Source organism: Echeneis naucrates, chromosome 6, assembly GCF_900963305.1.
Source record: "Echeneis naucrates chromosome 6, fEcheNa1.1, whole genome shotgun sequence".
Lineage (NCBI taxonomy): Eukaryota > Metazoa > Chordata > Actinopteri > Carangiformes > Echeneidae > Echeneis > Echeneis naucrates.
This window is the reverse complement of record NC_042516.1, coordinates 8,042,765-8,058,819: the sequence shown is the minus strand read 5'-3', so window position 1 is coordinate 8,058,819 and position 16,055 is coordinate 8,042,765. Positions and strand designations below refer to the sequence as shown.

General features: G+C 39.7%; 2 protein-coding genes across 2 annotated transcripts; both read right to left on the bottom strand.

Moving 5' to 3' along the window:
• Window positions 1–326: 326 nt before the first annotated feature.
• trmt11 (tRNA methyltransferase 11) lies at window positions 327–9,557 on the bottom strand. The gene is made up of 13 exons (XM_029504843.1): window positions 9,480–9,557; window positions 8,791–8,856; window positions 8,294–8,367; window positions 8,075–8,156; window positions 7,890–7,982; window positions 7,673–7,807; window positions 7,423–7,579; window positions 7,247–7,327; window positions 6,924–7,088; window positions 6,691–6,763; window positions 6,372–6,506; window positions 3,177–3,297; window positions 327–1,222 (listed from the first exon to the last, which is right to left on the bottom strand). Exons 1-13 carry the CDS (start codon window positions 9,555–9,557, stop codon window positions 1,061–1,063), a joined length of 1,422 nt encoding a protein of 473 aa, XP_029360703.1. The 3' UTR covers window positions 327–1,060.
• Window positions 9,558–11,724: 2,167 nt separating this feature from the next.
• Window positions 11,725–15,629, bottom strand: LOC115045214 (histidine triad nucleotide-binding protein 3). Its single transcript, XM_029504788.1, has 5 exons — window positions 15,308–15,629; window positions 14,574–14,691; window positions 14,341–14,410; window positions 13,634–13,760; window positions 11,725–13,166 (listed from the first exon to the last, which is right to left on the bottom strand). The coding sequence occupies exons 1-5, from the start codon at window positions 15,446–15,448 to the stop codon at window positions 13,119–13,121; spliced, it is 504 nt and encodes a 167-aa protein (XP_029360648.1). The 5' UTR covers window positions 15,449–15,629; the 3' UTR covers window positions 11,725–13,118.
• Between the last annotated feature and the right edge of the window lie 426 nt (window positions 15,630–16,055).

Sequence of the window (16,055 nt, the reverse complement as noted above, 5' to 3'; positions counted from 1 at the left end):
ATGAAACAACTGCGGCTCTAAATGAAGCTGTAAATTTTGTATTTTGAGAATTTTGGCTCTGTTTTATTTTAATTTGCCACTCTGGTATGATAAAGGCCAAAGGCCCACTGAAAGGACAGCTCAGGTTATTTGATGTGGGCAAAGACGAATACTGGCACCTAAGCAGAGTGGTGTAGGGATGTGGATGGGGCCAACAAAGAAACACACACCAAAAAAAAAAAAGAAAAAGAAAAAGAAATTGGGTTTAAAAAAAATTCCCACTAAAAAAAGCCAATATCAGTGTGGGCTACATTTCAAACACTATCAGCAAACATCCTTTTCTTTTGATCACTGATCAACTGATAAACACACATGACCTCCCATCAAATATGCTTAAGTATCTTTTTAAAAGCACTGACAATGGAATGACAATCATATGTCATATTATTCAATGAATAGGAGTGATAGCAGATGATGTCGTCAGGGTTACCTCATTTCGGAAATGACTTGTTAACACAGACAGAGTGAGAGTTGTTGAGTTTGAAAGACATAATCATTACCGGGGATAAAGAGTTTAATGAAAGTAAAGTTGCATTATGGGTAGTTTAGGATCCAGTTTTCTTGCAGTTTAGACCGTATTAAGTACTGAAAGTCAGGATAACTCAGCTTCTACGACTTAGATTTAGACCATTAATGCTTTAATCAGTCCAAAATCTTTCATAGAAAACCATATGGAAATTTGATGCTAAATCACTGGAGCACTGACATTTTGACTTGTGGTGATATAAATTATAACTTCTAAGACTTTTAACAAGAGCTTAATTTACCATTCCAGCAGTCAAGTGTCTGTGTGTTAATCGGGCCTTAGAAGAGGATGCTTCTGGCACATTTTATTCATTTATTTCAAAAGAAATAGTTCCTGGCGTGAAAATGATCAGGATCAAATTTAAGTAAGAAAGATTTTAAAAAAGTATCATTAAAGCAACTAAGTTTCACTTTCCTTTCTTCTTTTAGTCCACTACCTGTGGATGGTCTTTCTCTCTTTTCAATCAAGGTATCCTGAAGAATTCTTCTCTGGTCTTCATCTCGAAGCATTTTTACTTTGCACATCATTAAAATCTAATTTGTTGTCCTCTTTACCACGTCTCTTGTTCAGTCCACTGAAATACTTCTCTCTGAAGGCGTTGTGTCCCTGGTAGGGGCTGAAGCGGGGGTCTGCAAGATGAGTCAGGCTGTCTAATTCCTGTAGAGAGACAGACATCAAAATCATCAGTGACCTTACTTAACCTTTCTCCTTTGTCTAGCTACCTTTTTTCTTCATTGAAGGGACTTTTTAAAGCATATTATAGCAGATGAAGAGGAAGACATCTATAAATTTTCTAAGTGTGTTAATGGCAAAAAAATGTATAGCACTATATTACTATAAACATAATCGGGGAGAAAAAAAATTTAGATTGATTGTTTCCAGTACATGAGGCTAGTCTCATTAGGTGCATACCTTCTCCATGTTTGCATGTGGGAACAGGGCTGTGCTTGCGTATATGAATGATGAATATGAACTGTTATGAATCTGTACAACTAAACAGTTTGTCTTGGCTGTAAGATAGCTGCTGGTCTGCAGAGAGGATTAAGGAAGGAAAAGAGATGCTGGGAAGAGAAGTAATGAGGTGAGTTGACTTGGAAGTGATGACTCCAATGCTGTGGCCTGAAATTCGTCAGCAGCACCTCTCTTTTACTTGCTGATACTGCCAAGCAACCATTTTCCATGACCACTCTGAGGATAAACACCAGGTAAAAAGACTGACAACCTAACTATGACCCCAAATTAATAAAGTCAGAGGGGCAAGAAACTGAAAAACAGTGGAAATAACCACTCAGTCTCTGCCAACATCCATACAGGTGAGGCATATGGTGTTAAATTGGGCAAATAACAAGTAATTTAGGGCCATCAAACACATTATGTCACACCCCGTAAATAAAAAATGTGAGGTTTTCTGCGCAAGTTTAACAAGAGACATTACCAGCAATTAGGCTGGCCCTTTTAATGTCAAAACACACGGAAAGAGTGTGGACACATGCACACGTAACATAGACATGCAAACACATTCAAGCGTTTGCACGTCGAGCTGTGAACCCTGGTGGATAAGTGCATATAGGTGTGAACTATGGCATCTTGGGAAGGAAAAACCTGAGCAAGATACTAGTTAGATAAGATCAAACAACTGTGTGTTTGTATGCGTGTCATACGGGACCCTTTATGGGAGCAATTTGGGGTTTTGAAGTGGAATGGATGACAGATCCAAAGATGGATTGTTTTCCATACTATGTGTGATTAAGCCACTTAGGGTTCCAGTATAAAAGAAATAAGCCAATCGCAGCCAGATGGGGAGGATTAACCCCAGACAGACAGAGAGACACCATCACTTCCACTGGGATGGCATGTAAAAAACACAGGCCTATGCATACATGCATGTACATGACACATACTTATGTGGTTACATATACAAACAAGCCCACAAAATACACATTAAAACATGAAAGAACAGGCAGACTCACACATGCTCTCGTTTTACATATCTGTGCTGCTGTTCATGCTCACACATACAAAAGCGGTAACCAAGTTCTACAACAGCGAAACCTTGGTGCTGTGCAGAGACGTATTACTCATTTATAGCTATGCAACCAAAAAGTATAACTTTAAACAATGAATTCACGACTGAATTTGAATATAAGATGAACTTTGCAATAGTGCAAACGTCAAAGAAGAATATTCTCCAAATATATTAAGTCCTGATGGTAAGATCTGTTGTGTATAAAATGTGTTGCGGAAATTAAATGCATGCAATGGGACGTTGATGCAGACAAGCGATGCTTGCAAATGCATCTCCACAAATGCTCAAACTTTTGCAAGCACAGGCCTTCATGCAAACTGCACATTTGCTTATGTTGGAAAATCTTTTTGAGGAATATTAAACAAATTTCCTTATTTTATCTGACTAATGATCAAGCCCTGAGCTTGTTTAAAGATATTGACATTGACAGAACAGCACTAAGCCCTCACAAGGCAGAAAGCAGAGGGTGGAAAATTTTTGGAAGCAATCATTCTGCCGATGCTGACTGATTTCCCGTCAACAGAACTAGCAACTCAAAATTTCAGCTGAAAAGCAAATAAGCAATATACAAGCATATATACACACCTCTGGCTCCTTGATCTTCTCCATGGTGATCAGGCGGCGTGAAGTATGGCTGGAGAGAGTCTGCTCACAGTTACTGATCAGCTGGAAACACGGATTAAGAGGGACCATCTCTTCACAGTATCTGGAAAGGACATACGTGGAATTAGATGCTTAAAAGAAAGTGCAGAGAGAGGTGGAAAAACAGAGGTTGACCACAACACCACATCTGTGCACATGAAGGAAACTACATGAGAGGAAACTGCAAGGCCCTTATGATAGTTCACAGTTTTTCTGGAGGCTGTACAAAGACTGTTGGGACATAGACTAATCCCAGCACAATTACTACCTAACCTTTGCCAAAATACTCTGCTGCCCACATCAACATCTTTTTCTGTGCATGCCTGTTTCTGTTTTTCCTTCAATCAAATCACAAAACGTTCAACCCCTGTAGCGGAGCTGCGTGCGAGCTAAGTTAGCTCCTTGTGTGCGGAGATGAAGCTGGAAAAAGTGACTCTGACCTGACAGGTCGACTTCTGACTGTGTCATCCTCAGCCAGGCCAGGTCAGAGCCTATTGACAGCAGATGATGTATGTGTTTGCATATTTGTGTCAATAGCTCTTTCTCCTTCTAACCACCATCACAGTAGCAGGAGTCCCAACACTGAGCCAGATTTGCACGTCATTGTTTGTCTTCCCAGTTGCTATGGCCGCATATGGGCCTCTGCAACGACGGGATGTTTGGTCGTCACGGTGACTAGCAGTGATGCAGCCAAGCGATAATTCTCTCCCGCCAATCAGGAGCCATTAGTGGTGATCCAAACCTGTTGAGATGGTGTTAACGTCTGAGCATAGGCAGGGATTGTCTTTCATCTTCAGAGCTTGTTTTTCTATTACAGTTTATAACTTTATTAAAAGGCACCTTCACTCAAACTGCTACTGCTCACAAGCTCCTTTGTGTTACTTTAACTTTTCCATGATAAGAACGAGCCCTGATATTTGATATTTAAAACAGTCACAGTCAATGATTATAGCAACAAGAGAGAAGATTAAATGATTTAAACTGTATGTATACAAAATCATGGTTTAAAATTTATGCAAATATCTTAACCACGGTGAAATAGCTTCAAATTAAATAGTGTTATACACTGATATATGAGGCATTAATGTGGTATTCTTGAAAAGACATCAAGCTCAAATCGCTGTTGTGGTATTTTGTGTTTTATGCTGATTTTCAACATGCGGTTCTACCTTGGACAGCCCCCTCCTGTAAAGAGATTTCATGGGACATCTTAATGGGACGTTGTGGCAAAATGAAGAAAAAGTTAAATCTGATCCAGAAGCAGTTGGAAAAGGCTTTTAATCCAAGTTCCAAATGACTAAGTGGCAAATGTAATGTAGGAAGTAAAAAATTATGAGCTGAACATAAAAACGAGGCTAAGTTCAACTCTATTGGTAAGACAAGTATAACCTTACTTTTGACAAGGCTGCTGCTGTATGGCTCTGCTTCACTTGTTTATGTTTTAATCAGGTCACTTTATGGCTATGATGACTGATACTCCATCATCTGTCTTGATACTTTTTCTTCTGTCATTTATTATTTAAGGGGAGAAAGGGAAGAGAGTTGAACGCGTCTGACCTGATCTAGAGGCCGCCTTTTGCTGACAGGACTTTGTGTCACCTGTCATCACACACATGGACGCACACACACTCAAAGCCCCCCTATTCTCATGAGGCAGACAGACACACAATCCACACTGTTTCGATCACAGCCATGGCTCAAGATACACACATATGCAGGGGTGACAGAAACCCGATATCTCCCCTGTAGAGCCGCCAAATTAGGCCCAGGAGACAGGCTACGTCTGGGCCAGAGACACACACATCCAAACACACACATGCAACATAGGTCAGTCTGCGGACCGCTGGGACAGATAGTTCACATATCTGACTTGGTTGGCCTCAGACGTTTATTTTGGCACAGTGCTCTTACAGGCACAGAGTCAAGCACCGGTAGATGAGTTTCAAAGACAAATGTGTGAACATGAGGACACACGTGTATAAATGTGCTCAAATGCAAGACCACACACGTTCATACATAAGTGCGAATGCTGGCACATAAACAGACAAATGCAAAGGCATGTAAAAAAAATTATTAGGTGCACAAGGTGTATTTGTGCTCTGTTGAATGTGTTCTTTCTTTCTCGCACATTAATAAAAACCAGAGGAATCATGATTATCTCATCTTCTTGGTCCTATAATCAGTGACCAGAGGGAGTTCCACCCCTGCAGGACTTTCCTTCCCCAAACATCATTTACTGCTGTTGTCTGTTGTGGTTGATACCTTTGCAGTCAAACACCTGCACTTCCAGTCAGCATTTCACATTCTGCTATCGCATGAAACTTTTAACAATGCACAACTTTGTTTCAGAGCACAAATCTTATATGTGGCGCCCCCTAACTGTCAGTTGTGGTTTACTAAAGAGCAGCTGTATGAGTTGGAAGACCTGGACGCTTCTGTATACTACAATGTACAAACACTGTCATTCACGCAGGTGTTTAGACACAGAGGACAATGTTTTATAGGAGTGGGAATGGACCAGTACTGAAGGGAAGCTGTAAAAAAACCAGAGTGGAAAAATCAGGATGGAAAGTCCTGCTGGACTCAACTTCTGCTGATACAGCTTAAGGGTTTTAAAGCATTTAGGAGCTTTTAACTAATTTACCAGAAATTACTGATAAACAGTTAGTACAAATTACTTAATTAAATTTTGTAATTTAAATATTTGATTTTGTAAAATATAACTGGGCAGTTTAATCTATCCATGTTTAGTTTTGTTTCTAGTACTAGGACTAGGACACAGGTAGATTTAAAATTTTGTATGTTGTGTTTTGGAGTTTAAATCTGCATTGCACAGTTGAGGCTTTCAGTTTGCGGTATGAGTCTGCCCTCTATTGGTGCAAATTATTATTAGGAAAATAGCATTATTGCAGTTCTCCATCTAAACCTAATGGGAGAAGCACGCTGAAATATAGCATGAAGATAGAATTCTTAATGCAGCACCATATTTTTAATCAATACGATGAATTTAATCACATGCAATGTTCAAATAACAGTCCCAAAAGCAACATGCTTTACCAAGCCAGGGTATTACTTTGATGGATGAGTTTGAAGATACAGAAAACAAGAGTTTGGCTCAATGTCAGTGTGTGTACTCACTCTGGCCTATAGACCGGCAGCCAATAGACAAGCCTCCCACCCATGACCAAGTGGTGAGCAGAGAAGTTTAACAGATCTGTGAAGATGTCACTAAGGTGGTATGCCTGTGAGACAGGAATGTGAGACTCTAGGTATCTGGGAAGGGGATTAAAATAAATAAGATAACGGTTAGATAAGGAATATGTTAAACCATTTATTTGCATTTGTCTTAGTGGATTGAGATTTTTTTTTTTTTTTTTTTTGTAATTGAAACCAGGAACAGGCTTAAAATTTACTCTGAGATCTAACAAAAATTGCTCTGGAGTAATTGCATACTTACATGCCATCAGGGGGTTTAGTGATGTCTTTGTGAGAGCCTGTACGCCTTGTGGACTCACGGATACCATATGGAGCTGCAGATAATGATATCAAAAATATCAGAAAAAATATATATTGTGAAATGAACTCTACAGTCACTGCAAATTTAAAGTTTACATAATTGCGTTCCAGTTTACAACACATGTATCACAAGTTCTCAGCAAGCTGTTTGTTAAGAATATCCTGAGGCCTTACGGTCAGTAATTATGGCATCAAACAGAGCAGCCTCCCTCCACACAGACTTGGATGAATCAGACACCATCACATCCAAAAACGTCTTCTCTGTTCCATATTGCCGCAGGTTGGCTTTGATATTTTCATCAGGTCCTCGCCACTTCTGGTTTTTACGGCTTGACCGACCTAAAAGACAAGAGCCACTTACTGTTGATTCAGAGCCATTAAAGCAGCATACACAGAAATTTATATTTAGATATGCAGTGGTATATTTAAATATTTAATTAAAACAGACTACATAGATGAGTTAGATATTAAATAGGCTCTTAGGGAACAAAACTTACCTCTGCCATGAATAGTGTTGTAATCGATATCTGTTCCACAGACATAAGCTCCAAAATGAGAACACGCGACCAACAGGCTCCCTTAAACAGAGATGAAGAACTGAAATAATTGACCAGTGTGCGTCAAAGCCTATTTGTGTGTATCTGTATGAGAGGCAGTGACAAACGTAACTCACCTGTGCCGACAAATGGGTCAAAAACAAGGTCATTCTCTTTAACCTTAGCATGGTTTGCCATGATGAACGAGAGACCCGCATCCATACTGGTGTTTCCGATGAAGTGCCTGTTCTTCACACTATGGGAGTGAATCAGTTCACGCTGACCATCTGCTAACTGAAAGTGTGTAAGGATGAAAAGTGTTCAGCTGCAGATTACTTCTTAGAACTGTAAAGGTTTCCTTTAAACAAGAAGTGATATCTCTCCCACCCATCGACCAAAGTAGACGCTGTTTGGATGCTCAGGGATGTTGTTGGGGTCTGTGCCATAATCCTCCAACAAGCAGAAGATATGCTGGGGGCTCTTCAGATTCACTGTACCCTCAAACGGAAGATAGTCCAAAGCCTGACATCAAAGTAGAGAATGTGATCTAGTGAACATATACTACACACATTTCTGGGCATATACCACTCGTCTAAACACTCACATCAATCCTTTTGATTCTGTCTGTGAACTCCAGAGTTTTGTTGAAGGTGTAGATGTTGATTCTGTACGTGGAGTCTTTGTGCATGAATGGAGACTGTAGGGGGAAAAGCACAAACACAAACTGACATAATACATTAGCTACTACTCTACATACACAACAGGACTGTAAACTGCAGCATTACAAACCATGTTCTCTGATTGGTAGCTCAGGAGGGATGCTCTGAGTTCACTGTGTGTTTGTCCATGGCCCCATAATTCAAAGGCAGACCTGGAAGTGTAATACGATTTAATCTATAGCCACATTACAGCCACTACAGAAAATACTTTAAAGGTAGCACCAATTTATGGACGGATGTTACTATGTGCAGGTTATTCCATCACCACACAAGCAGAGCAATCACTTACTTTGCACAAACAGATCTGGCCATGATGCTACGAATGTCCTCCTCAGACAAACCATCCAGACACCAGAAAGGAGACTAAAGAAAAACATGTAAGATGATAGGAGATGAATGGCTGTGCAAGTCAGATGTAGCCACAGTCACATCATTACTTCAAAAAACACATGCAAATAAACACATAAGTAATGAAAACATCATCAATTTGACAACACAGCAATGTATATTTAAAAGCATTGAATAACAAGTGAACATGGATATATTACAATACATGTAAATGGACCACGCCAGGATCATAACTTTTTGCATCCCTTGGTGAAAATGCCACTGTATCATGAATGCATACATATTTGTGTGTTTGCAGCATGTGTGTTGTCAAACTGATTTCCAAGATTTTCCTCTGTTTATTCTACTATCATGAGCTGCATGTCGTAATCTAACTTGAGGTGCTTTTGGGCTATTTTAGAACAAAAGGTTGAGGATTAAATCATTAGACTTTTACACCTTTTCTTTGAATTTCTCATCAGGAATGAAAGGTTTTCCTCTGAGAGCCAGCAAAGCCTTAATCTCCTGCAAGAGAAAGTAGAAATATTTATTAAATTCATGTACGACTAAACTCCATTGAAAAACAGACACGCACACACTGCACTATATATATATATATACATATATATATGTATATATATATATATGTATATATATATACATATATATGCAGGACCATAAATAATGCAACTGCATCATCCTATGTGGAAAATGCACGTAGAGATGAGTTTTGTTAACTGATCATCCTGTGTAAAATCAGAAGAATGACACCAATTTGAACATGACTTTTTTTTTTTTTTTTTTTTTTAAGAGTTTTCCATGACTTGTCTGTGACGTATCTCCTCTGTTCAGACTTAGAAATGGTAACTTTGTGGCTAGAAGGCACAGCAGAGACAAACCACGTGGAAGCTCGTGTTCGTGAACACAGACTGCACATCGGAAAAGCTGTGATGATGCAACTAGAATGAGAAACACCGAGGCGAAGCATAAATGTGCTCAGGTGAGAGTTCTAGTAGCTGTTAGCTGACAGCACAGCGAGGGAGGGAGGGAGGGGTGGGGGCTCTCCATCAGACCCTACTCCCCCCGCAAACAAGTCAGCAGTCCCATGAAGGTCCGCATACAAGATGAGAGCACTTTCTGAGGGTTACCGGTAGCCTGAAGTCCAAATTATCTTGAGCCAGATGTAACAGATACTGCCGGCATGACCGGACACTGGAAGTCGCCATCTTTGCTGCGGCTTCAAAATACGTCCGACTGGAAACCAAGATCAGAGAGAAAGCATTTGTGTCTCAAATGACCTTAGATGGTAGAGGAATGATGTCGCCTCTCCCCCTTCACGATATGCCTACAGTGGACTTGCTTTTTTTTTTTTTAAAAAAAAAAAAAAGGGGGGGGGGGGTACTATTTAAACTATTTTCAGATGTTGTTGAGGGTCTTCGTATCATCTGTGATTAACTGCAAATCGCTATTTATCTGATACTGATATAGCTTAATTTTTGTCTCTTTTTTTTTACCCAAGTAATAATATGTGTCAAACGAGAACCATCAGATTTAAACTCTGCAGTCTCGTGTGTAGATAAAGTCCTGTCTCCTCTTCAGGCTATAATCTGCTTTACTTCAGAGGCACCTCGTCGTCCTCGCCCTCTCTGCTCACTGATTGGCTGGCAGGCTCTTCTCCAGCAGCCATTGGTCTACACAGATGTCTGTCACTCTGGTTTTTGCCTCGGGTAGGACAGAGGCATCTTCACTCCTGCTACTGTCAGCACTGCAGCAGCCCTGAGAAGTTGTATCGGATAGTTTCAGTCTAATCACCGGATTGTTGTCGCACCTTGAACACCATGAAACATAGTCTTGGATGAAGAGGAGATCGAGTCAGCGTGGGTCAAGTAAGTCCTGCAAATCTCTGAGAGATTCTATAGACCTGGGCTTCTTTACAAAGTGATATGCTGTGTATTTTTTTTTTTTACAATTGATGCTATTACATTTAAATTGCTTTATTTCTGTGGCTTGTCTTTGGGAATTTCTTTGAATTGGGGGCCATAACCACTAGTCCTCACTAAACTCTCTGCTTCCATCACACCCATATACAGATGATCTGCAAATACAGAGCCTTAATCTCCTGCAAGAGAAAGCAGAAATACATTCATGTATGATTAAACTCTACTGAAAAACAAATGCACATCAGGCCAATGTCAATCAGGGGAATAATTTTAAAACTTGTAACCTAGAAAAAGATTGGGATGTTTCTGGTAGATGTTTTTACACAGCAAAGTAATAAAAATTGTTTATGGTTACTGTTGACAGAGTACAGCATCTTATTTCACTCTAACTATGATCGATTACAATTATGTAAATGTCTCCTGAATAGAGTCAATTATGGGATCAAACAGCCAGAGCACCACCATCATGGAAAGGGAAGAGAGTGTCCAAGCTCCTTCTCAGTTAAGCGACGACACAGGAGGCTGCATTGTTTCTGTGAAAGGCTTGAAGGAGAACTGGCAGAAGTGGTCTGATGAGCACCAGGAGTACCAGAAGCACAATCCCTTCAGTCACGACACCAGGCCCAGTGTGGTAGTCCCCCAGAGGGGCCAGGACGACTATGGGAGGCCCGTGCAGGGCTCTTTGACAGAGCAGCGAGGGAAGGATGCTTACACACATATTAGCAGAGAGGTTCAGGAACTGTGTGAAGTGATAAGGAACATTGGAGAGACAAAAGACATTGATGGGGATGGGAGCAGCTGCAAGGGTAAAGTGATATCTGTAGAATTTGGGAAACTGTTTGAGCATTATGTCACCATCTCCAATAAACTGGTGGGCATTCTTCTGCGTGCGAGGAAGCAGAGGCTGGTTAACTTTGAGGGGGAAATGCTGTGGCAGGGGAAGGATGACCATGTAGTCATCACTCTGTTACAATGAGCAGACAGTTGGATCAGTGATGATGCCTCAATTCATCTTATATTTGCAGAGACAGGTGAAGAGCTGCTCTATAGCAAAACTCACCGTGGTCATGTAAAGGGACAAGCTTTTTCTTGCTTACACAACAAAAAACCTCACTGGCTGATAGGTCAAACCACCACCCAGAGCAATGTACATTAGGGGTAACCCTAAGCCTCTCTTCATACTACAAACAGCAGAACAGCTGTCCATAGTGCGGATCCAGCAACTGATGCAACATTAAAACAAAGTCTAGGTAAATAAAATCATGGGTATTGATTAAAAAATGTAAATGTAGAACAAAGGTTTATGCTGCATATGCTCTGTTTCATGTATTACAGTATTTCATCTACTAGATTGCAATCAGTTGCTAAACTACAGAGAACCAGTTAATTAATTTGGGGAAAGTGGACAGTTAAAATGAAGTCAGAGTGGCTAATGAGAGTGAGCCAAAGCCAAAGAGAATATGAGGCCACCTGTGACAGACAATATGATGCTATAGGCAGAACATGATCCCACTTGGCTTGGCTGCTTAAGAGCATGTATTTATTACACGTGTGCTTGTAATTTAGGTGACCTTGTTATGGACTGAAATGCTTTAACTCCAAATAGCTGAACCACACTGAGACTACTGTACAATAAGCTAATGCCTTGGGTAAAAAGGAGACATTTATAATAAAGAACTATGCAATGAGTACTAGATGCCGTAACATTTTCTACTGCATTAATAGACATAGAAATTAATGAGCTTTCTTAACATGGGCATCAGAACATTAACAAACTAACAAATACTGCTTATGGTCTGGTGAAATTGAAGGCAATGTCCTGTTTGAGTGTGTTACTGGAGGTGTTCTGTGAAGCATTAGTATTAAATTGTGTGGTTAAACAAACAAGAGAAGGAGAGATTAAACGCTGATTTCATTGTTAGGAGTTTACATTAATCACATTAGAAACATATTGAAAAGTCAACAATCTAAAATAAATTATACTGAAAAGCAGCAATGTATTATAATAAATTTGGATTTTTTTTTTAAAGTGCATGATTTCACATTCCATTAATATAGTATGGTATATTATACATAACAGCAGTGTCATTCACTTCATGCACCATCCAGTTAATTCATATTATATATCATACAACCTGATACAGTCTGGAGAAATTACATCAAATCAAATACTCAGTAGTATGTCGGTGCTTGTTGATAACATCAACATATCACACTTTACTGTCAGTTTCAGAGTATTTCTTACATGCTTCCACTCTAAGGGAACTTTCAATGGAAATGAAGACATCACCCACTTATTTGATCCATCAGTAAAGGAGCAATTCAGCAATTCAAGTATCAACAGCCATATTCTCTCTCTCTCTCTCTCTCTCTCTGAGTAATTTACATTAATATTTTTACTGTGTTCAATCCTTTTTAGTTTGTACATGTTCAACTTTGAGGCAAATCTGCATGACAGGAAACCAGTTAACAAAACATTTCTCTTGTTAACTGATATCGAAAATGGTACAAGGCACCTGATTGAACCACTGCAAAATTATTTAAAAAAAAGTTATACTCATATAACATTGCCATGAAAAGTCTACAGCAGCAAAAAAAAAAAATTACATCAAATAAATTTTTTTTTAGCTCAGCTCAATATTTACTTGGCCTCAAGTCTGAAAGGTTTTCATAACACTAAAACCTGGTCATTTACAAATATCAGAGAAATTTCAAAAAGTTCACTAGATGTGGTCACACAGAAACCAACTTTACATAAGTGTGTTCATCTAATCAAGAGATCTATAAGCGGGTGGATGTTTCACTCACTCCATCTTAATCGAGTACTGCAAGAGCTGTTTCAAGTGATCAGTTGGCCTCTCCTTTAGAGTTGAGGAGCTCGATCAGCTGGTCTGCCTACAAAACATCAACAAATGTGGAAAATTGCTGAACGCCAGCAGAAGTGCTTTATAATCAATAGTTCCTACTACACAAGTTTTCATATGTTCACTAGTCCTGTAGTGTTGTGAAGACAGTAATTAAAATCCAATTTTACTGCTGTCAAGTCAGAAAGTTAGCACCATTACTTAAGTAATAGTTATAAATGTCATGAAACTTAACATACTCCATTGTGCACTGCCTGAATTGAATTAAATGCACAAGAACATTAAAAACAAAACGGCAGGTTATTTATCAAATAATAATAAAAAAAAAAAAAAAAACGAGTCTCTGGTCTCTATACATGACTGATAAAAAAACGTTTTCACATAGTGAAATTCTCTTTTGCTTACACGCCAGTCTGACAAGTCAAAAACCTAAAATTTTGAAGCATTTCATTTTCTTTAACAATCATAACAGCATACAAATAGAAAAAGTAAGCTTACCGTAATAAACCAATAGGAATTGAGCCTGTAGACGAGACGAGACATGAAGCCCATTTGACTGGCAGGTGCCAGGACATGAAGGTGTAGGTGTGTGACAGAACAGAATGGGGGCCAATGGAAACCAAACCTGAGGATGCAAGAAAGAGCTTTGGTGCACAAAGTGTCACTGTTTTAAAATATGACAAATTGTAAAGGCCGTAGAGGAACAATGTTTCCTGAATTTAAGTTTCAATTATTTACAATTGTTCCATTATTTATTTTCCAAAGTTAATCTTTAACAATTACAAGCAGTTCTGACTACCTATTACAGTTTGTATTAGATTTAGCAGTCCTCACTTGGTGAAAACAAGTCATAGTTTACACTACGTAATCATCAATTCAGATACTGTGCTGATGAGTGCAGATAAAGGTTGATTTTCAGTTTGTGGCATTGCTTGTTCTTCGACCTAGACAAAGCCTGATTTATTTACACTGGTAATTGGTATTAAGTGTTATCACAGGAACACCTCAAAATAGCAAATCATTTACAACTTTTAAACAAAACAAGTGAGGCAACCCATGACCTTCAGGTTAATACCATCAAATGACAAAAATGATTGGAGCTACTCCCTTTGTAGCCGACAAACTGTGACATTTACATTAAGGAGCCTCTTAATAGTGCTGTGAAGACCTGCAGGCTACAAAATGTAGCACTGAATATGGCCCACCTGACATCACTGAGATCTGTTACGTTGTTTTTCTGGAGGATTTCCTTCCCTGTCTCAACCATCTGCTTCACTGGGAATGATTACAAAAACAGGAGAACTTTCTTAGAATCAAAAAGCATTTCTTTCTACTATTCCACAAGCATATTTAATTCAGCTGCTTATTATTATTAAAAGATACAAGCGATTAATACTAAGTGACTTTAGACCATATCAGTCATACATCTGACCCTTACCCAAAGGCACATGTTCTTTGTTCAGAGATTTACAGTTCCCAACGTGTCTGGTTGGGACAACCAGGAAATGATGGGGCGCTCCAGGTTTGATGTCTCTGAAACATGAAATTTCTTCATCCTGCAGCAAAGTAAATTTAGGAATCAGCAAAAACAAATTAACTGTTGAGTGTCCATAGTGTGAGAGCAAAGTGGCAGAAACTACAGCCTTACATTATTTCATCCCTTGTTGTTACTCAGTGACATTTACAAACTAACTGCAGACCTTTTTATCGTCACTCCTACAGCTGTGCTTCCATTGCTTTCACTTCAACAGTGTGTTTCAGGGGATCTTGGTACCATTGCATGCAGCTGAATTTATGACGGTCAACCTGAAAATAAACTCTCAAATCTGGGCTCTATAAAATAAATTAGAATACAGCTAAACAGTTTGAGAACCATTTGACTGTATAACAATCCTATTTTGCATGTGTGTGGGACAACGAGGCGCATTACAAGACATGTCAACATATCCGAATATATGCAGTTTTAAAAAAGAAGTGATTGTTAACTCGGTGTACGTTAAATTTACATGGACAAAAGGAAAAGTAAAAACGTGGAAAAATCTTCACAAATTCATTACTTGTCACAGTGACACTTGTAACGACGTCTTTACACTCAGGTGCTTACAAAACGAGCTGGCTAACGCTGGCTAGCTGTCGCGGCTAACGCTGTGCAGGCGGAAACATTATTCTCACACGGTGAAGGAGCTCCGTGTCCATTTCATTGTTCACAATCTTGCAGAAGATACATTTCTTGTCATAGTCTTCAGCTGGCATGTCGGTAGGTTTGGACACATCACCCACCGATGCAGGTTGAGCTGCCTCCACTGCAGCCATTGTTGAACTCAGCCTCAGTCGATCCCCGAGGTCATCGAGCTATCGAGGGGAAGCGAGATGATTGCCGATCTTGGCCCACGGTGCAGGTGAACGGAGCTGCCGCAGGAGAGCGATGTTGTTGTCTTGAAGCCGCTGTACCTGGAGGGCGAGCCGAAGACCTCAAGCAACCTCCTTCATAGTCCCTGCCATTACCTGCTTCCACCTCTAGTCTCAGTCTGGATTCAGCAGCTCGTCATCATAAAGTCACGTGTCATGTGCATCAATTGAGTTGCAGCGGCCTTTTCTTGATTTTGATCAAAAACCCAGTGACATCAGGGTTGATCTCTATGGAGTGTTGCCCAAGGCCAGAAATAGATCTACTTTTTACCTCAACCAGACAACAGGAACATTTGGATTCAGAGGGGGGAAAAAATGCAGCCATGCAGGGAGTGATCTTGATTCAAGGAAGACGCATAAAGTGATCATCGGAGTTGAAGCTGCGTTTATCATGGTACAGTGTTACAGATGTGCAAATAGAAATAATGTGAAGGTGTCGTGGTAATGTTATGATATGTGGTCTTTCCATGGAAAGGCCGTGAGACAATGAACTCTGAAACACACACACAAA

Coding starts and splice junctions, on each gene's coding strand:
- trmt11 (XM_029504843.1), bottom strand. CDS start 9,557: ATGGCGACTTCCAGTGTCCGGTCATGCCGGCAGTATCTGTTACATCTG. Junction 7,808..7,889: donor ACAGAATCAAAAGGATTGAT/GTGAGTGTTTAG, acceptor CTTTGATGTCAG/GCTTTGGACTATCTTCCGTT. Junction 1,223..3,176: donor AGAAGATCAAGGAGCCAGAG/GTGTGTATATAT, acceptor GTCTCTCTACAG/GAATTAGACAGCCTGACTCA.
- LOC115045214 (XM_029504788.1), bottom strand. CDS start 15,448: ATGGCTGCAGTGGAGGCAGCTCAACCTGCATCGGTGGGTGATGTGTCC. Junction 13,761..14,340: donor ACAGATCTCAGTGATGTCAG/GTGGGCCATATT, acceptor TTGCATCCTCAG/GTTTGGTTTCCATTGGCCCC. Junction 13,167..13,633: donor ATTCCTATTGGTTTATTACG/GTAAGCTTACTT, acceptor GATGTTTTGTAG/GCAGACCAGCTGATCGAGCT.